The 21,476-nt window shown below is 32.1% G+C and overlaps 2 protein-coding genes and 1 long non-coding RNA gene across 6 annotated transcripts in view; 1 reads left to right on the forward strand and 2 right to left on the reverse strand.

Annotated features, from left to right (window-relative positions):
• LOC123714856 (endoribonuclease Dcr-1) overlaps window positions 1–17,254 on the reverse strand; it is a 49,112-nt gene extending 31,858 nt beyond the window's left edge. Inside the window, exons 1-15 of one of the 4 annotated variants that reach the window (XM_045669464.1) lie at window positions 17,080–17,254; window positions 16,096–16,226; window positions 10,890–11,033; window positions 10,495–10,654; window positions 10,257–10,382; window positions 9,095–9,723; window positions 8,448–8,591; window positions 7,434–7,552; window positions 5,960–7,140; window positions 5,244–5,365; window positions 4,631–4,735; window positions 3,849–3,978; window positions 2,729–3,294; window positions 1,482–1,635; window positions 805–910 (exon numbers count right to left, since the gene is read on the reverse strand). In XM_045669464.1, coding sequence (XP_045525420.1) covers window positions 805–910; window positions 1,482–1,635; window positions 2,729–3,294; window positions 3,849–3,978; window positions 4,631–4,735; window positions 5,244–5,365; window positions 5,960–7,140; window positions 7,434–7,552; window positions 8,448–8,591; window positions 9,095–9,723; window positions 10,257–10,382; window positions 10,495–10,654; window positions 10,890–11,032 — 3,685 coding nt within the window. In that variant the 5' untranslated portion in view covers window position 11,033; window positions 16,096–16,226; window positions 17,080–17,254. Of the gene's footprint in view, window positions 1–804; window positions 911–1,481; window positions 1,636–2,728; window positions 3,295–3,848; window positions 3,979–4,630; window positions 4,736–5,243; window positions 5,366–5,959; window positions 7,141–7,433; window positions 7,553–8,447; window positions 8,592–9,094; window positions 9,724–10,256; window positions 10,383–10,494; window positions 10,655–10,889; window positions 11,034–11,314; window positions 11,382–11,836; window positions 11,943–16,095; window positions 16,227–16,674; window positions 16,730–17,079 lie in introns of those variants that run through there. The other 3 variants (XM_045669463.1, XM_045669462.1, XM_045669465.1) reach the window with 3 other exon arrangements.
• Window positions 16,680–19,349, forward strand: LOC123714857. Its single transcript, XM_045669467.1, has 2 exons — window positions 16,680–16,813; window positions 17,419–19,349. The coding sequence occupies exon 2, from the start codon at window positions 17,420–17,422 to the stop codon at window positions 18,749–18,751; it is 1,332 nt and encodes a 443-aa protein (XP_045525423.1). The 5' UTR covers window positions 16,680–16,813; window position 17,419; the 3' UTR covers window positions 18,752–19,349.
• An 804-nt stretch (window positions 19,350–20,153) lies between these two features.
• LOC123715391 lies at window positions 20,154–21,246 on the reverse strand. The gene is made up of 3 exons (XR_006754423.1): window positions 21,173–21,246; window positions 20,563–20,616; window positions 20,154–20,318 (listed from the first exon to the last, which is right to left on the reverse strand). It is a non-coding gene; the product is annotated as an uncharacterized LOC123715391 (long non-coding RNA).
• Between the last annotated feature and the right edge of the window lie 230 nt (window positions 21,247–21,476).

Below are 21,476 nucleotides of genomic sequence, written 5' to 3' on the forward strand. Positions count from 1 at the left end.
AGAGTCCAGTTAAGTAAATTGTAGCAGAAATACAGGTTCAATAATCGAAGAAAAGAAACGTAAAGAAATACAAATCCATTTTACATAATTGTAAAATGATTTCTTTACATTTCTTTTAACATTACTTGATATTTGAATAAAATATGAAAAAATCCTATCATTGACACTACACGACATTTGATGGCTTTCAGGCAGCCAAACTTATCAAGTTGTTATTGGCCTTGGTTTTAGAAATGTAATTAATCAGATACTGTAGTTGCCTGTAGTTAAACAAACTCAAACTCAAAAGGACTTTATTCATAAAGATAAGTACACTTATGAACATCAACAGTAAAAAATGTTAAATTGATTCTAAATTTACGTTTACTATCAGTTCGCAAGTCAACGACGTAGAGCGGGAAAAGAACTGGGAAGAAACTTTCCGCCACTCTTTTTAATTAAGTTTTGAGTCACACAAATTGTTTGAACTGGATCAAATCAATCCCAAGGATTAGGATCATTTAAATATTATCATAATATCATATAATCAAATTTATAAAAAGCTTTATCATTAATGTGCGTTTAACAAGAGGTTTGAATTTATTCAGCGAAAACTTTCTAATTTCGTTTGCGAGCTTGTTGTAAAAACGAATACAATTTCCATATAAGGAGTGGTTTTTCTTCTGGAGCATGGTTGGTCGTACGCTTATATTAGTTCTAATTCGAGTATTATACTGGTGAAAGTCACCATTTGTTTTAGTCGTTTATATTTTTTGTACATACAACAGGGCTTCTAAAATATTTTGACCAGATGCAAAGACTCACCTATGGGCATCAATTGATCATCCAGTTCCCCTGACTTGTGCAAAATCCTACAAGCCTGCAGCGCCACCATGCGCCTAGCCAAAACGCGAGTTGGCATCGGATGGCCCTAGAAAAGAAAAAACATCTAGATAGGACAAACATTGGGGGGCAAACGAGCCCGAGGCTCATCGGATGCTAAGTGACATCGCCGCTCACATTACCACAAGGCTCGCAAGCGCGCTGCCGGCCTTTAAGGACCTATCCGGTCGCCAAACTTCAAAAAAGTACATTGTTTCTTTCCATTTTCTGTCATCGTTTCTTAAAGTTGGGCGAATGGAAAAAATATAAGATGGAGTTGAGTGGTTTATGTATCCGTTTTGAACGATCGCCACACGATTTCAATAACTTCGGTCGATAGAAAAAAATCCAAACAGAGAAAATTTTTGACACTTGGAATTCATTTTATGACGAAAATGTATATAGAACATAATTTTGTAATTTACACGATATATTTTATCGCAAGCCAAGTAATCCATTTCAAAAAATAAAAGATAAAATCACATTAATTTAATGTTTACATAACCAATTGTTGAATTGCGTATTCTGCCTTGACGTCCAATGGTGAAAGTCAGCTTCAGGTATCCACATAGTCCACAATAACATAGTCACGTCATAGTAAATAGTTAAAACCTACTCACCACAATATTGTATTTAACGGGACAATTTAACGGCATGCGTAGAGTACAAATATATGCCGTCTTCATTTCGTTCCCAGCCGGGATTCGAACCTCCTCCATCCACCATTGAGGGGCAAGCCGGGTGAAGGTATCTGATGGAAGCTTGCCACAATACCTAGAAAATTATCTACTGTAATTGAAGAATTTAATGATAAGTAAAAGGGTTATATACTTTTAGCTCTGGGCCTCCGATTTCTGTCTCTGTAATCATTTCTAATAGACATGTAGATGAATCTACTGTGCCCGACACGAGACATGCCGGTTTCCTCACAATGTTTTCCTTCACTTGTTCGAATGTTAAATGCGCATAAAAAAAACCATTTTCCGGTACCAAGTAGGGATTAACACGGTATATTTTAAATATCATGCAATTTGAAGTCTGTTTGATGGCTTATGGCATTAAAATATGTCGAGTGTAAGTCGAACAAAAAAGAGAATGACATGGCAATCGAGTGAGATACATTGTTTCCATGCTATAAAAACATGAAAGATTTTAAATATTGATATGGTTACTATGAGCTGTTAGGTTAGCTTATTCCGTAATAACTTAGACAGAAGATCCCTTCATCAGGGCGCTGAATTAACAGACTTGGTATTACATGGACCTCACTTTGAACTAATTATAATAGTGAACTGTAATAATTTAAGATTGGTTTTTGATTGTATATAATATCTTTGTATTCCCAAGGGAGTCGGTACGGAATAAGTTTAAGGAATTACACTATCTGGTCAATATATTCTTGAAATTCTTGTATGTTCAAAAAAATATAAACAATTTTAAAACAAATGGTGAATTTCACCAGTATAATGATCGAAACAGAACTAATCTACGACCAAACAGGCTCCAGAAGATAAACCACTCCTTATATGGAAATTGTATTCCGTTTTACAACAAGGGAAGAAGGGAAATTAAACAATTATCACTAAATAAATTCAAATCCCTCGTTAAACGTAAATTAATTATTTAAATGATCCTAATCCTTGGGATTGATTTGCTTTAGTTCAAACTATTTGAATGACTCAAATTGGCGATTCAAAAGAGTGGCGGAAAGTTTCTTGCCAATTCTTCTTATCCGTTCTACACCCTTGACTTGCAAACTGGTAGTAAATGTAAATTTACAAATAATTTAACTTCTTTTCTAACGTTCATAAGTGTACTTATTTACCTATATGAATAAAGTTATTTTGAGTTTATTTAAAGAACATACCTATTAATTAAAGCGATAGCACTATTCAAATCAACACTAGCTTCTTCGCTTCTTTCAACACTGTATGTTATTTTCGCTTCACTATTCACTTTATCACTTGTCTGTTGTATAGTTCCACTTATCCGCACTTCTCTAAAATCTAAAATATTGTTTTCACTTATATGCATTGATTTTTCTTTTACATTAACATTATTTTTCTCTGTATCTTCTACTTCAGATTTCTCATTTAGATCATCAAAAACTATTTCCTGTTTCACATCTTCACTATTTATTTGATTTTCAATACATTCTGTACAATTTTCTTTACTTCTCTTGATTTCTTCTGAACCTTCTTCTTTATCTTTAGTTTTCTTACTATTTCCACCAAAATCTACTACAATTTCTTCTTTTTCCGTATCTATGCCATTAATGTCATTAATGCTTGTATTTATTTCATTAATTTTGTGAATGACAGTTCTATTACTGGGTTTATAGGCTTTGATACATGAAGTGTATGTATCTGCTTCTATTTCTTCTTCTTGAGGTGGTTCGTTTTGAATACCACACCCACATTTTCTAGTGACAATCTGAAAAAATTACAAATTTATTACATTTAAAATATTTATAGACAGTGCATTTGTATTATTTTAATTTTAAATAGAATATTTAATTTTTTACGTATTTCAGTTTGTTACTTGCATGGATTATTTGTAAATAGCTATGTTTAAAGACGAATGTAATCGAATCGCAATTACTTTTGAACCCATTACTTAGGTAGTAGATGTGTTAAAAAATAATTTCGTAGCGTATATATATATCGATGGAGTATTCTTGTGTAAAGATATAAGCAATATTTACACAAGTTATTTCTCTGAAGATTGGCTTTTATTATATTTGTAATTGTATATTTTTTTTTCATTATTTAATGAATTGTGGCCTTTTTTATCTGTATAACAAGCAAGAAAGACGAGATCTCTCTCCCAATCTTCGAACGTAATATTCTTCGAAGAATATTTGGTTCTGTTTACGAGGACGGAGGCGCTAGATAGATTGCGATGGCGAAGTGTTCTTGAGGAGGCTAAGGCCCACAAGGGGTTGTGTAACCATTGATGATGATTTTAATAAATAATAAGAGATTGACCTGATCCAACTCCTTGTACACAGCAAGATTGTGGACTAATAATGTACTGTGTCTGTCGGCATTTGCCAGCAATGATACCGAGGACTTGGCAGCTCTAGCTCGACTTCGACAGAGGCCGTAGGATCGATACCTGTAAAAAAAATATTTTTTATATAGTTTAGTTAATCAGAACCGCACAGCTTAATAAAATAGTAAACACATTTACAACAACAAAAAAACCTATATATTCTCTTCTGTTCGTATTTGTAAACTCATAAACTGAACAAAATTGACGGATTTTATTGTGTTCAAATATAATATTTTATAAAGAACAGGGCGCAAACGGGCAGCAGGCTCACCTGATGTTAAGTGATACCGACGCCCATGGACACTGGCTGGTCTTATTTTGAAGACATTTTTTAGATTTACAATTAGTTGATTTTTATTTTTTTTGAATACTAGGGATTCCTAAATTACCATCAAAATCGGTTCTGTATATTTTGAGGTAATGGTCATTCAAAGAAAACCAGTGGTGCTTCAACCTTTTTAGGTCTGGGCTTCAGATTTCTGAACTTCTTTGATTATAATTTGTCAATCTAGTAGTAGTTGATCATCCTCCTATTGCCTTACTTTTTGGGTGAAAGGCAAGCCGTTTCCTCAAGATTCCTTCACCGAGAAAAGGTTAAATGGGCACATGGAAAGAAAGTTCATTGATTCACAGCCGAAAATTGAATCTACAACCTCAGGGATTAGAGTCACTGAAGCCACTGCTCCAAATTATCAACTGTAATGAAATAACTTACGAAGGAGGCACATCCCATCTAACGACCAAGTTGCATCTTGGCAGATCGATGCCCTCTTCCAGGGCAGACGTCGCCAACAGCAGATTGCATTCGTGCATACGAAACCTGGAATCAATACAAACTTGTTTAAAGTATGCCCTATAGGTCTATATTAAATAAAGTGGAAGGATGGTGAACTGCTCCTCTAACCCTCAAACCATTCATTGGCTTCAAGACCCAAATGGCTAAGGATTTGGCTATAAGGGCATTGACAGCTCGGCACGGCGGGAATGGGTCTATTCCCGTGAAGACGCTCCAGCGAGACTCTGGCCCCGGCTTGGGCCGTCGCAGGCTGGGCCTCTGAAGGGTACGACGGAAGCTCATTAGAGTGAGCGAAGTGCAAAGTAAAGGCCACGCCTTCACCGGTGAGGCGATTCTACCTGATTGTGGCCAGGTTTGCAGATGTTCAGTTGGAAATTCATAGCGCGTTTCAGCTAAATTGGCGCAAGACCTGGGCCAATCTGGGTAAAGAATTCATTTCATTCATTCATTCATTTGACGAATAGAATATGCTCGAATATAGAAGGAATAATTCTAATACAGAAAAAGAAATCTAAAGAGACAATAAACTTACTTCTTTAAAACATCTTCTTGCTTTCTTCCTTGTCTTTGATGTTCTCTTGGCTCTTGCACTGTCTCCACGGCGCAGTACTGAGCACAGAGGTGAGAAAGTGATGGACGAGAACGGGACATATCCTGGGAAAACATATTATCTCTTTAAATTAAACACATATTTACTAAAATAAAAATGTATAACACAAATATCGTAGCCAACCAGCTTAATAAACCGTTGATTTAACTGTTTATTAAGCTGGTTGCTGGTTTAAAATGGCAGAAATAAAAGACATGAAACATCTGAAATACAAAATAATTCTTTAAAAATCTAATATCTTGATTCAGTCACAGCTTAATTCACATTATTATTATCAGTACACTATTGCATTGTACTTGTTGTTTTTCATGAAACTTTGGAGAATGCCATCAAAGTTGTGGTTTGCTGACGCCATATTGACAGTTTGAAGAGTTTTATTTCCAGTTGAGAGTGGCAGAAAGTGAAACGTCATCGATCCAAGTCATTTGCCTAGCTGTTCAATCAACTGGCTGAACATCTTTCAGGTCGCTATATATATTAACCGTTTAACTAGAAATATATATATAGTCAAAATTGTGTACTAACTCTAAAATTTGCAGGAATATATGTAGGTGATACGAAGTTCACCAGAAAATCTAGTGAGTCTGAACAAAGTACGAGACACAAATGTCAGAAAAACAAAGTTAAAGAATACTTACAATAATCATCATAAACATAATCTTCGCCATCAACGGTTCATTCATAAACACAATGCCGCACAAGGAATCACTCGTCTGCAGTTGACTTTTCACATTTAGCTTCCTTCTGCCCCGACCTCGTCCTCTTTTAAATGTCTTTTGATCGTCACTTTCACTGGTTTTTACATCACTTTTCACTAGAACACTCCTATTTCCTGTGACTTCACTGTTATTTATCACTTGTTTGACATTGACTTGAGTAGATTTGTCACTGTTATTTATAACATCATTATCATTGGTACTCTTCTCTTTACTTGTATTGCTAGTCTCTAAATCATTTGTAGCATTCTGATCACTTTCAATATTGGTGGGTCTGTCAATTTTATTGATTTCTACATCTGTGGAATGGCCTTGTTCCACTGCGTGTACAATATCAATAGTTTTAACTTCTTTCTGTATATTTGCAATAATTTTAATCTCAGTTGTTACTTTGTTAACTGTTTTATTACTTTTATCTACATTTTCATCAACACTTTTTAAAGTTGCTTGGTTTTCGTTTAAACTACTCTCAGTCTCTCTTGTTTCGTTTCTAAAGTTGGCATCAAATTCTTTTAAATCACATTGTATAACATTAACTGTGTCTTCAATTTTATCACCTAAAGATGTAAAATCGCATTTATTAATTTCATCTAATAATTCTATTGTTCTAGATCTTTTCAGGCCTGTGTTGTCAAAGTCAGTTGCATTATCTTTAGTAATAACTTTCGGTTCCAGAACTTCATCATCTGTATGTTGACTAGTAAGTTCATTACAACACGATTGGTCGGATTTTGTTTGATGACTTTCAAATTCATAGGAGGCTTTATCCCCTTCATTATTAGTATCAGTTATTTTGTTACTTTCATTTTCACAAATTTCCTGATTAATTTTAACTTCTACTTTATTACTGTCTTTCGTATCATCAGGTCGAAATTGTTCTAAAATTGCTGCAAATCTTAATACTTTTTGTGTAGAGAACAAGGCAAGTTTCTCCCAATCCGATTCGTACTTTGAAAATATAAAATCGGCGTAGCACCTTATTTTCACGAACACGGACGTACAAAGGCATAGGAGAAGAAAATGGCGTTCATATGGCACTTTAATTTTAAGTTTTTCCAGTTTCGTTAATAAAGAAAATGCTGCTTTGTCGGCTGCATAGGGACCTGAAAATACAATGTATATATATGTAATTAATAAAATCTTTAGCGGCTGTATCGGTGTTGGTGATTCTAATAATGTTATATCGACAGCGTAAACCTATTTATTTCACGACTGCATGCTTATTCGTTCATACATGCTCATACACTGAAGGTTACATTTTGAAGAACCAGCTTACAGCCTTTACTCAGCAAGTGTCATGCATATTAGGATGATCACCTACTTAACAAAAAATAACAGTTCAGCAACACAAATTTGTAACACACAAAAACACTAAAAGTATTAACAGTACACATACCCAACTCATCCAAAACATAGAGAAACTGGCAAAATATATCTTTAGGTTCGATAGTAGGGTCAGGAATGTTTATAAATTCCTCATAAAGTTCTTCACCATATATTTCTGTGGGGTCGTATCTAGAAATAAAAATATAAGTAATTAAATTTACTATTTATAACAACAGTATATAATATGTATATCTAGGACTATATATAGATAGGCTTTGACTCGATATACCTGAGCATAAAATCAAACAAATCATTTTTTTATTATTTTTTCTATAGAACAAGGGGCTTGGACATTGTCAATGCGAGAGGCATCGCGAGTGCGTTGCCGGCCTATTAAGAATTGGTACGCTCTTGTCGAAGGACACTAAGTACAATTAGTTCGGTACTACTTGAGTGGGTAGTCATAGTGGTGCGGCAAAAAGTGCCTTTAATCGCTCGGCTATACGTCGGACGTCGATGTGATACGGTTGGAATTTCGTTTTCTACCTTGATGTTCTCAACAACTCCTGGACGCTATCCATGACGTTGAAAAATGAGCTTACTAATTGGCAAAAAGCATATACACTTTATAGATTAACAATGGAACAATCCCATAATGGATTATCAACGTCAAGTACAGGTAATCAAAAAGTACAGAGATTTGGAAAATACTGCCTGAAACTGCTTCCCTATAAATCGAATCCCGGCTACGTATAATGTATGACAATACAGTGGTTTAACAACCGATAGTAGGGACTACGTATTTTTATTTAAGGAGTTGCCGACAAACCCTCCATTTCTGTGGTGATTTAAAGATAGAAAAACTTTATTATACACAATATACAGGATATTTAGGTAAAGTGCACTGGCCCCCACACTAGGATTCCGTGTTGTGGGCAGCCAGTCCCTGCCTTTTAACATATAAACTGTATTTTTGCACAATAGGAATATTTTCTGTATCAGCATAGGACAGGTTGACAAGATATTCTTTGAGTTTTAATAAATTAAAATAATAATATTTTATTGAACAATATTAGAAGCTTACCTATGCTCATTAATAAACTGAAAAGCATCATTGATTGTATTTCTCATGAATGATTCTAGCTCTTTATATGGATCTGAGATTTTGTCACTAACATTACCATACTCCACAATCACCTCTTTTGGTTTTGTTGTGGACGGTGATAATCTGAAATGTAAAATTTTTAATATTAATTCATTATGAGTTTTTTCAAATAAGTAATTAATTTTAAAAGGATTTCCTTTTCACGTTTTAACTGTGTTTTTTCTGATTTTGAAATGTAATATTAAATGTGTAAGTTTTACAAATATATTTTATTGTAAGTGAACTCCATAAATACATAAAATTATATTGACATCTATGTTATATTTTCCAGATAGTTATTGTTTGTTTTGATACCAAAGACTGTCAGTGTTTTAAAAACCCGTAAATTATTTAATTTTAATTATTACATAGTTGTATTGTCTTTGGTTAACATAGCTTTTGACACATTGAAAGAAAACAATTTTTTAACCGGATTAAAGCTATTTGTATTAAATTGTTATATTTAAGGAATATAAAAACGCAATTTTGATGCAAAAATAATATATCAATAGAGTCTTAACTTTAGATCATATATATAAAATCACTTTTTTTTACATCTTAATTGTTGTTTAAATATATTTGTTCACCTTTTTCCACCATCAATATCTTCCGCAAGATCCATTTCGCAGCAAAGTTGTTTCTCCATTTCTTCAATTTTCCATTCCAACTTTTCATACATGTCAAAGTCATCACAATTTTTATAAACTTGCATCAAAATATTATCATAATCAATTGTACACAATGATTTATCCTGACCTTTGGTTTTTATTTTATCAATATTTTCTATCACATTGTTTACATCTTCAATCAAATCACAATCTACACTTTCTTTGGTTTCTTTTTCTCCTTCACGAACTTTAATAACCTTATCAATTGCATTCTTATTATCTTTATTAATTTCATCACCTAATTTACTTTGAATATTTATTTTATCGTCTACTTGGTCCATTTTTGGTGAATCATTTATTTTTTCCTTTGAAATTTCACTTAAATTTCTACTCACATCATTGTTTTTTAATTCATTTTCACTTATTCTTCTCATATCTATGTCTGATTTATTTTCATCATTAATACTTGTATTGGATGTATCATTTTCAGAATCATTAACATTGTCATTATTTTCCATATTATCTTTAGTTGACTGAAATAATGGATATGTCATGGCCAAAATTCTAGGTCTGTTATCATTATCACAGTCTTTGTAAAGTTGCATTATCTAAAAAAGAAAAATATCAGAACTATGGTAATTTAGGTGTATAAATAATATTTATTATTTTTTAAATACAAAGTGTTCTACAGTTAAAACTTTAGTTGTTAACATAGATATTATATATATATATATATATATATATATATATATATATATATATATATATATATATATATATATATATATGTACCCTCAAAGCCTGAATTTTATTGTATAATAACATTTTCAACTTAATTCTTGGAAATGTTGTTGATTATCAATACAGATTTATGTTTTATGTAAAATATATCTATATAAACTACTAGTTCAGCTAATGTTCTACAGATTCCACAAAGTCCCCTATTATTGGTTTGTGAACTCAGTCAGGCAGACTCAACAGGTCTGTTGTGCATAATATGTATGGACTATACTAATAATCAATGCAATGAATGTAAATAAATGTTTGGTTTGATTAGAGAAACAGACTAAAAACAGTTGACACTTAGTACACTAAAAGATGTTATATTTTTTCTATTACTATAACTTTTCTTAATACTTACATGTTGCAAATGTATGTCTCTAAAAACTAAATGACAGCTATCAATGATTAAAACATTAAGATCTGTCATCTTAAGTAAATCATTCTCCAGTATTTGGTTGAACACTGCCGATGTGCACACCAACACCTAAACAAAGGAAAATATTATTGAATACTCTCCCACATATGATATTATATATGTCAAGATCTTTATAATTTATAACACTGATATGTAAAATAAAAAAGACTATTAAACTCACCTGCCTATTTTCTAACTCCAGTTTCCAATCCTCTATTTCATTGTAATCCTTCACTCCAATTACTTGAAGATCTGTTAGAATCATCAACTCATGAGCCACACAGGAGATTTGAGATGATCGGGCTATATACACAGAGCGCTTGAAGCCTGATAACAGAGTCCTGAAATAAATAATATTTTTAAATAACATAAAGTAATGTTATATTTAAATATTTAGATTATGCAGCTGTTGTAGAACAAGGATTATAGAAACACAAGTATGTGTTTTTATATCTAGAAATAGTTTCATAAAAATTATTTAAGTGTAAATAAATATATTTTCAATCATAGTCTATTACTGTTTCTTCATTGAGGTACATTGATATATGATTTAAAAATTTAATTTTCTTAACTTACCCACGTATCCCATGGGCGCATTCAATCAATAAGGAAGTAGGGATGAAGTTTGTATGTTCAGTTATCATTATGTTCTTGGTACCTGCGGCAGCTGCTAGCCTGGCACCACCCTCTGCTGCTGTGAGACGAGAGCATGACTCCATTCTGTAAAATGTTATTTTGTATTGTATATTATAATTTTTTTTACATAACATAGCTCATAAATTATACATTTTAGATAGTATTATTAAAACTCCTCTAAACATAATTAGACATTTTCTTTATCTGAAATTAAAGTTAAACAAAGGAACTAGTAAATAAATCATATTAAGAGTCCTGTATTTTCTGTGATACTCAGCCATTGAAGCATTGTTTTAACAATGGAATTCTAAGTATCAATACAAAGACTTGTTGATTATCAAGAACAAAGGTAATATGACACTTACTGTATGGTTTATGGCAACAAAAATATATATCTATACTCTTCTTTGATATAAATATAAGGCATATTAGTATACATTATCTCTTACATCAAATGTTTCTTTAAACTTAAGTAATAACAATAATACAATAATCGCCTCAGCCACCAATCACCATAGAGACAGTTTTTTTGATGTTTACAAAATTTGTATTAGCTTAATATTTTTGATCATTATTTCTGTTGTCACTAGGTAATAAAAATTCCTTTGCTTCAACAAAGAAACTTCGGATTATATTTAACCTTAGAATATAATTAGATTAATTGTATTGCATAATGTTATTAACGGCGCAGTTGTATTTGAAGTAATTCATATAATAAACAAAATAAAAGGCTTATGCACATCTCTAACAGGTGATAAACACATAAACATTAACATCGCAGACGCCTGTGAAGATAAATAATATGTTCTCTGACAGCTATTGTACACTTAAATGTAATAATCATATTGTAACATGAAACATATATTTGAATCAGTGATTATTAATACCTTATTTCATACTCTTATTCGGAAAATAGTTCTATATTATCCGGGAATGCGTAAGCAAAGATGCAACCGGGCAAGGCTTCCAACCAACCATTCAAAATTCGCCGACTGCGCTCTGCGGTCAAGCTCAAGCGTGACAGCTAGCAATATTAGTGATAACAGCATAGAGTATATATTAAACATAGGATTTTATTAACTTAATTATATAGCCTTGTATCAGAGTACAAAATATATATACATTATAGGTATTGTTTTTCTTAATGTACCGATTCTGTGTGCCTACAGGCAAAGGTCTCAAAGCAAACCATTATTCAAATTCAAAGTCAAAAATCATTTATTCATATAGGTAACACAATGTACACTTATGAACATCAAAAAATACATTTAATTTAAAAACACAATTTAATATACATTAAATGCTTCTAATTTTACATTTACTGCTAGTTCTTAAATCAAAGGCGTAGAACGGAAGAGAAGAACTGGCAATAAACTCTTCGCAACTCTTTTATTTTATTTCCTTTTTGTATACCAATCTCGAGCACGTGTCTCCAGCCATTTCCATGTCATCGGCCCACTTTTTAAATTGCTTCTATTTCTTTTATGACTTCTTGGTTACGATTGTGTTACAATTTTGCTCAATTTATCTGCTCCTCTTATAGTATATCCAGAGCATTTCCATTTTAGTTGTTTTGTTTTAAATGTAACGTCAGCAAACCCCGTCTCATAAATTCTTGTTACTAATTTTGTCAATTCTTCTTTTCATTATAAGACTTCTTTCCATAGCTCTCTGGACTACGCTTAATCTTTCACATTGTACTATGGTAAGTGCTGTCTTACACCTCTAAGGACTGTGTGTCTGATCAACTGATGCTTTTCTTTTTAAATTATGGCAGTTTTGACTTTATGCCAGTTTCAAGTAAAGGTTGGGAAACTACACGCGAGAAAAAATAAACAAAGGAATAAGCTAGTTAAACATAAAATATGTACATAAACATACTACATCTTAATATTATTATTTATTATGAAAGAAGATAATACATTATAATACAACAAAGGATAAAGCAAAAGGCAGGAGATTATAGTTGGAAACGGAACATGTAGTAATTGTAAGAAATACAGAAAGTAGGTGCGGTCATATTGGGAACAAGAAAAGAAAATATGGTCGAGTTCTTCTTTTCTTTTTATTAATAACTTTATCCAAGCAATTTGCTTTGAGGCTATATGGCACGGCAAAATTATAAAGTTGTGTGCAAAGTGTGGTAAATCACAGAACAGATTTTTTCTTCCTTGTGTAACTTTAATGGCGGTTTATGAAATTTTCCTTTGAATCATTTTTTTTAATGTAACGGGAACGCTAAACTTGCCGAGTTACTTGCCCGTTCTTATCAGAACAAGGCCTCCTAATAGTTTTGCGAATTGATGGCGTAGTATTGCTCTTTCACGAACTGAACTGAACGACTTTTATCGAAACTGAATAAACGTAATTTGATTTGATTGACATTGCCTCGGAAGCTCGCAAGTGCGTTGCCGGTATTTTTAAGAAAGGCTACGCTCTTAGTGAACTCTAAGTTGAATTGAATTGTTGAATTTTGTATTCTGACTTGCCGTCCAATGATGAAACTCACTTGCAGGTCTTAGCCAGTCCGAACAACTCCTCTGAACACTCTCCATGGTTAATACAGTAGAAGTTGCAGAGAGATCCCACATGTCTACGCAACGTCAAGGGATCGAGCCGCTCGGAAAGAAACTGGTCGTCGAACATTCCAATGGTTCTGAGTTGAATACAGCCAGCTCCTTGGGCCGCCCAGGGTAGATACGAGAACAGTATTCCATGTCGGGACGAATTTGCGTATGATTCATGATGGGGTGATATCAAATAGCAGTGCCAACTCCTACAAAATATTCCCCCTAAGAGCAACTTCAAATACCTCGTAATATCGATATTTAGAAGTATTTATATACTCGTAATCCTCATTGAGAGGCACTCTCCTACTGAGTAAAGCCAAAAAAAGTCGAGCTTGTTTCAAAACGCCTAGAACAGATTTTACGCCTGACGTAAATCTGCAGGAATACCTCACAGCTTTAAAACTAAAAATCCAACAAATCGAATGGAAACACGAAGATAACATAGACTCATTCTACGTAAAGATTGAAACGGCTATAAAACAAAGTTTGGCAAGCGTGACTATAAAGAAAACAAAACCAGAAATTATTTCGGATGAAACAAAACAACAAATTAAAAAACGTTATACACTGCAATCAAAACCATCCAAGACCAAAGAAGAAAAGACAGAACTGACCGCTTTATATAAGCTTACAAATAAAATGATAAAATACGACTATAAAAAATACAGAACGGATATAATCGAAAGGAACTTAATTAATACCGGGAGTCAAAAGAAAGCCTTCAAGGAACTTAGCAAGTAAACAAAATGGATTCATACTTTAAAATCCCCGAGGTACTCAGACAAACTTAAATCACGAAATGACATAATAAATATAGCATCAGACTTTTATCGTGACCTCTATCAGGACAATCTGGATGGAGCGCTAGGCTACTTGAAACATGACTTACAACAAACCGCACCAGTGTCACCCTTCGATTCCAATGAAATTCTAACTAATATAAATAAGCTGAAGAATGACAGAAGTCCAGATCTGGACAGTATCCCAAATGAAGCCTTAATAATTGGAAAAAATATCCTTATAAGCTTGATAACCACATTATTCTACAAGATATTGGAAAAGCAAGAAATTCCCAAAATTTGGGGTGAATCCCATATAGTTCTGTTGTATAAAAAAGGTGACCCTTCAGACATTGGCAATTACCGCCCTATCAGTCTTCTACCAAATTTGTACAAACTGTTCGCAATATTTATAGAAAAGCACCAACCTATAGAGCAAGCTGGTTTTCGGGCAGGATATTCAACGACTGATCATATACACACGGTAGATCTTATAGAAGAAAAGCATCAAGAGTTTCACCAGCCCCTATATCTAGCATTCATCGATTATACTAAAGCATTTGACTGTATCTCACATGAAAGTATTTGGCAGGCGCTTTCATATCAAGGCATACCAGCCATATACATCAACATTATTAAAGACATATATAAGAAGAGTACCAGTAAAGTAAAATTAGACAGACCAAAATTTCGTATCAGAAGAGGAGTAAAACAAGGAGATCCCTTATCACCCAAGATATTCATAGCCGTCCTTCAAAATATTATGAAAGAACTGCGATGGGAAAGGAAAGGAATACAAATAGACTCGAGATATTTGAGCAACCTACGTTTTGCAGACGATATAGTTTTGTTTTCAGGAACGCCAAATCAATTACAAGAAATGATAGAAGACCTAAATACTGCCAGCAAAAAATAGGACTACAATAATACTTCGAAAACAAAAGTTGCAACAAATAACAACATTTACCCGATTATGCTTAACGGAACAGACATCGAGTATGTAGACACCTATACTTATCTTGGTAAACAAGTTTCATTTAAGAAACAAAGACATGACAACGAACTGGACCGCCGCGTCACCACAACTTGGAAGAAGTTTTGGAGCTTAAAAGAAATCCTCAAAGCTGAGCTCCCAATTAAGTTAAAGAAAAAGGTAGTGGATTCTTGCCTGTTGCCCTGCCTTACATATGGAGCACAAACTTGGATTTTCAAAAACAAAACAAAAGCCAAAATACGTTCGTGCCAACGTGCGATAGAAAGGAGTATTCTCGGAATAAAATTACGCGACAAACATAGAAGTGAAAATATTCGCAGAAAAACCAATATTATTGATGCTGAGCAATATGCCCTTAAACTTAAATGGAGATGGGCAGGCCACGTAGCCCGTTGTACAGACGACAGATGGTCTAGAACAGTAACAGAATGGACGGGCCCGAAAGGAAACAGAAAGAAAGGAAGACCAATGGAGCGATGGGCCGACGGGATCGAGAGGGTAGCTGGCAGAGATTGGATGACGATGGCGAAAAATAAAGTAGGGTGGAAAAAGTTGGAGGAGGCCTTCTCCCGGACAGGGGCCGCATCTTAGTAAAACTATAATTTTTCTTTTTATTTCAATCAAATGTATGTCAAAGATGTGGAATAAAGGCTTATTATTATTATTATTATAATCCTCATTGTACACTCGCTTTGAGCGGTAATTTTAAATATAAATATATACATTCAATTTAATATTTTCTTTAGTTTGTTGGTTGGGTGCGAGTTTTAATATAAATTTTATAGATTATTTTAAATTACTACCTGAATAACTAACCCTGGAGATCTTGATTACTCCTAAATTTGGCCGGAAAACTCCGAAGTTGGCAGCACTGTCGTATAGATCAAATGACGACACAGGCGAATCGGAAACTACAGACGTTCCGACTTCCGTACTAAAATACATTAACTTAATAACATCTTAAGTTATAAAATCATCATTATTTATTGTAAAAATCCTTTTACTGATTAATTCGTTTTGATAATATTAACAACATCATAAAACTTTTCCATTGTTACCATGGCAATACCATTACATTTTACAAGTTTTAACGAAAGCAATGAATTAAAGTTAAGTTAGTTCAAAAGAGTTTTGTAAAAAAATTCCTAGATATTTCAATAGCTAACCGACTGACGAACAAAACAAAAAACAGTTAACGGAACATATTTCATTTTTTTTGACGGGTTAATGATTTTTGCAATGCTGATGATATTAATTTATCCCCAATGGGAAAGGCAAAGGACTTTAGTCCATACAGCCAGTCATTTTTACAAACTATGCTTCGCTTATCATTTACTCTACAGTCTATGTTAATATAAAAAATATTAAATATTGTAAATTACCTACGCGAGAGAGTAATCTTGGTGAAATTAGGCCTATACTATAATTCATTTTAATTGCAGTCTTTCAGCTTTTCCACCAGAAATCGGGCTTTATCTTAAATTGCAAACACAGTCAGATATATTGATTTAAAGTCAAAAGGTATGCACTTCTTTTTAATATTATGTTATTTTGTACTGACAATTTAGCAAAACAACAACACAAAGTTTGTTTCTTATCAAAACCTTACTAATTTTTTGTTAATCTTTCGCACACGTATTATGTTTATCTCTCCATGCTTAAATTTTTTTTTGCAAAGTAATTGATGTGCTTTTCGAAACCAATAACCTAACTGCATAATGATATAAATTTATCAATTTAAGTCAAATTAGTAACAAGTTTTATTATTGCAGTTAGTTACAACTTACCCAAGTTAAACATTCCTTCAAAGTGTTAAAATATCCTTTTTAACCCAGAACATATGTCTAATGCTTCAAAATGTAGTTGTTCAATAGAAATAATATACTCGTTTCGAGACAATTTTTAAATTTTCCAGTGTAATTAGCCCTGAGATACAAACATATAAAATTTATATCTGTACTTTTTTTTAAGGTTTGATAGACATCAATTGATATAAAAGATTATTTTTGAACAATTTTCTCAAACTCCTATTTAAAATAATCCTTTTGGAAAGAATATTTTTAAATAGGTTTTTTTTCAAGCTTTTACTTTGGGTATTTAACATAAAACAACCAAAACCTTTCTAGAATGTGGCAGGAGCCAATCAAGGACCTTTTGTTACTGGATTGCCCCACAGATCCAGTATCACAAAATTTTAACCCATATGAAGTACTAGAACCACAGAAAGTTGATTTAAAAGATAGAATCCTTGTTGATTTAACACCAGTAGAAGAAAAACAACCTGATGCCAAGCTAGAAATGGGGTCTTTTTTAGATACTGTTACTAAAACGGACTACAATTTAGTAGATTTGTATCAAAATATCTATGTTACACCACAACATTTACAAAAAAAAACAACTGAAATTGACAAGAATTCACTTATTGATTTTGGCAATTTTATTGACAAACAGAAAGTTAAAAAGATAGAAAATAATAATTCAACAGCTGTTAGGCTAGATAAAACAGACATACCCAGCTTTGATGAATTAAATCACCGAACAGGGCCATCCCATTTCGCAAGTGATGTGAGTGAAACAATTGAAGAGAATACTATAAAAAATAATTTAGATGCAACAATTGATGCTCTATACAGATCATGTATAACTAAATTTGACACAAGCAGTCCAGAAAAAACAGAATTTTCGTTGTTCAACAACTTTAAATGTTTAACTTTACACAATGATCCCATAAAAAGAAAAACACCAAATGCTGAAAGAGTTGGTACTTCAGATATTAAAACAGATTATGAATACATGACAAATGAAACAAAAGATCATTCAAAAGATATTTCACATCAAAGTAATTTAAGAGATTGTCCGGGTGTGAAAAGTGACTTGAGTCACTTTCAACTCACTGATAGCATGAGAAGAAACATATTAGATGAAGTTAAAAGAGAAGAAATTCCAATAAAATGCAAATGTTATTATGCAAAAAATATTTTAAACCTCAATAAATCTATGGATGCATCTTTCATTAATCCATTTGATAATGATCTTCCAGTCGCTCATTCAAAAGATCTTAAAAAACCCAAACCACTCAGTATGCTATCTAATAATCAATTTACCCAAATAAAATCAGGGCCGTTACTGCAAACTGTTGTCAAAGATCAAAAACTATATGCTAAACAGATGAAATTAAAAGAAAACAATCAAAACTTAACAAAAGGTCCTGATATTTACGAAAAGTCAATTATTTTGCCGCAAATCATGGAGCGCTTGGCGGCGAGAAAAAAAATATTAGACGAACAGAGAGATTGGAAAAGGCGACTTGTTTTGGACAGTGGAGAGTCTAAATTTAATGAGGACATTCCTTCTGTTAGAACGGAAATTCTTATGGCAGATTGTAATAAGGAACGCCTAGCTAATTTAAAAATAAGGGCATCTTTTGAAAACTTTATCAAAACAGGCTCACCTAAATAACTTTCATACATATATGTAAATTTTTGGAATTAATTAAAAAATGGTAATGGCGAGAATTTTATAGAATTACTCATGACAAAAATATGTGCTAAGTGTATATTAAAATATCATATTGATAATATGTATATTAAGTCGTCCATATAGTGAAGATTCCCTGGAAAAATATAAACAGGTAATTTTAATTATAACTACGACAACTGTTAAGCTCAGTTAGTCAAACACTATTAATTGTTTAACATGGAAGTTATGTATTTTGATTACCTTATCTATCTACAGATAAAAGATGAGTGAAACAGCCTCATAAATTGGTCAATTAAAAATAAATCTTAGGATTATTAGGTATTACACACCAAACTAAATATCCTTAAAGGGAAAAAATGTACTTTTGTTTTGGATATATTTGTATATACACACAAATTATTTATACATTGTTTAATTATACAATTTTAAATACATACATATTTACTAAGTGATATATTATGATGCCTATGCTTAAGAATATTCATATTATAGAAACTGTAACATAAATGAATTTTATACTTTAAAATTGACAAGATTTAATAGACAAATTTGACTATATATTGTAATGTCAAGATGTTACTCGTTAATAATTATTATTATGCAAAATAAAATTACTTCTTTTATCTGTCCTAAATTGAGGTCCTAGACAATATTATTATGATTAGAAAGTTATTTTACCCTTAGTATATTTTTTTAATGCCATGATTATTCATATTACCATCAATAATACTATTTTTCATACTGTCATGTAGTTGCTATATCTATATCAAACAACAAATAACAAATTTTGATGATGTGAACTAGGCTCTCTCTTCGTTTGTCCATTGGTTTAGTATGAATAATCTTCTACTTAATGCAAAGGAAACAAAATGCATTAAATTTTGTGCAAGAAGAGTTATTCATACTAGACCAATTTTAATGATGAGGAATTGAATCTGGATGATACACTGTATTTCTTGGAATTCACGACCATGGATTCAAAACTTCAATGGTCCCCTCATATTAACGGATTGGCGAAGAGACTTAGTTCTGTAGCTTACGCGGTTAAAAAAATTCGCTCACTAACTGATGTCGATACAGCTAGACTTGTTTATTTTAGTTACTTTCACAGGGCTATTCGTGCAATCTATAATTTGAAATTTAGGGAATCTCTGAGAGATAAATTGAAGGAAATTAATTCCCTCGCAATATATTTATGAAAATATTATTTATTTACTAGAATAGAACATACGCACAATGTTAATACTCGGAACAAACGCAGGCTGCAATTTCGCCGCACTAGACTATTTTAGTAATATTTTTTTTGGGAAAAGGTATCCTCTTCCTTAATAAAATCCCAGAGGCTGTTTTATGTCTGCCTTTTAATAAATGTATTAAAGAAAAGCAGTGTAAAAAGGCTTACTACATAGTTAAAGGGTATGGGACTAGTGCTAGACAGGCTACTTCTAATTAATTTGCGATATTTGTTTTAAAATAAGTGTTTTCTGCGGCATTTTCTCTCGGCCTTCATCATCTGTCTTCTTTTCCGATGAGTAGAGATGTCTACCTATTCAAATGTAATGACGTGGGATAAGTGATACTTGTATCTTATGTTCCATAATAAACATATTTTAATTTATATTTTAGTGTAGATTAAAGGTTCATAATGGTTTTATAATTAATGTATAAAATGCTTTCGGAAAATTTTCTGTATTCCACAGTTTAGGTGCTTCTGTATTTTTACCAATAGGTTTATAATTCAACACGTATTTTTTTTAAATTTATATATGAAATAAAGTATTGAGACTTACCTTGATTTTTCTATGTCCAAATATGTATTGTATTTGTTGGTTGTATGATTCAATCTGAAAAAACAAATGCTCTTCAAAAAATAATCTACAAACCGTGACCATGCTTGCGTTAAAATAATTTGAACTAAACCTACATATAATAATTGTAAAGTATTTTTAACATAAAATTATAAATTTTTTAATTATTTAGTTTTCGTAATTCGTAATTTAATATTTGCATCAACAGTTTGATGTTATATAATAATGATTATTGAAGTAAACTTAAGCTTAAATACTCTTAAAGACTATAAAAAAATATGATTATAATTTTTTTAGAGTGGTTCTCTTCCTTTACATTAATGAATAACCCCATACAATAGATTGATCATGATGTAAATTATTTTTATTATTATGATGAAAATGATTTTTGCGATTAAGAAAGTGTCGGATACAGTTATAACACCATAAATCTTACTTTAAGATGCTCCCTAACAATTATTTTACCAGACTCGATTTCCTGATATGTACATGGAATATGTTAATTATTAATGCATCTTTCATTCGAATTTCGCAAGCAAAGCATTACCATTCATATTTATAGAGTAGATTACCTATAATAATAGACACTCACACAATTCGCTAGATTGTATTTAAGAATTCTTAGAATTTATACCATGTTTGCTAGTAAAATATCGTGTGTATATTTATACAACATACAATGTAGCATCTCATCTATGAGCTATGGTTTCAGAAAATTATTTAAGTTTGTTACCCGGGGAATCCCCGGACAATTTTACTTGTCTGGTTCTGTTGAAAACGATACGATATTATCGAGTAGTAAAAACATTTAATAAAAATGAAAGTTTACGTATTGTTATTATAAAGTAATTATCATAATAGTGTTTTTTAATAAAATTATCTATTTCTAAGCAAAA

This window comes from Pieris brassicae, chromosome 10, assembly GCF_905147105.1.
Source record: "Pieris brassicae chromosome 10, ilPieBrab1.1, whole genome shotgun sequence".
Classification (NCBI taxonomy): Eukaryota; Metazoa; Arthropoda; class Insecta; order Lepidoptera; family Pieridae; genus Pieris; species Pieris brassicae.

Excerpts from the sequence above, each read along its gene's own strand:
- LOC123714857 (XM_045669467.1), top strand. The coding sequence starts at position 17,420 with ATGTGGCAGGAGCCAATCAAGGACCTTTTGTTACTGGATTGCCCCACA.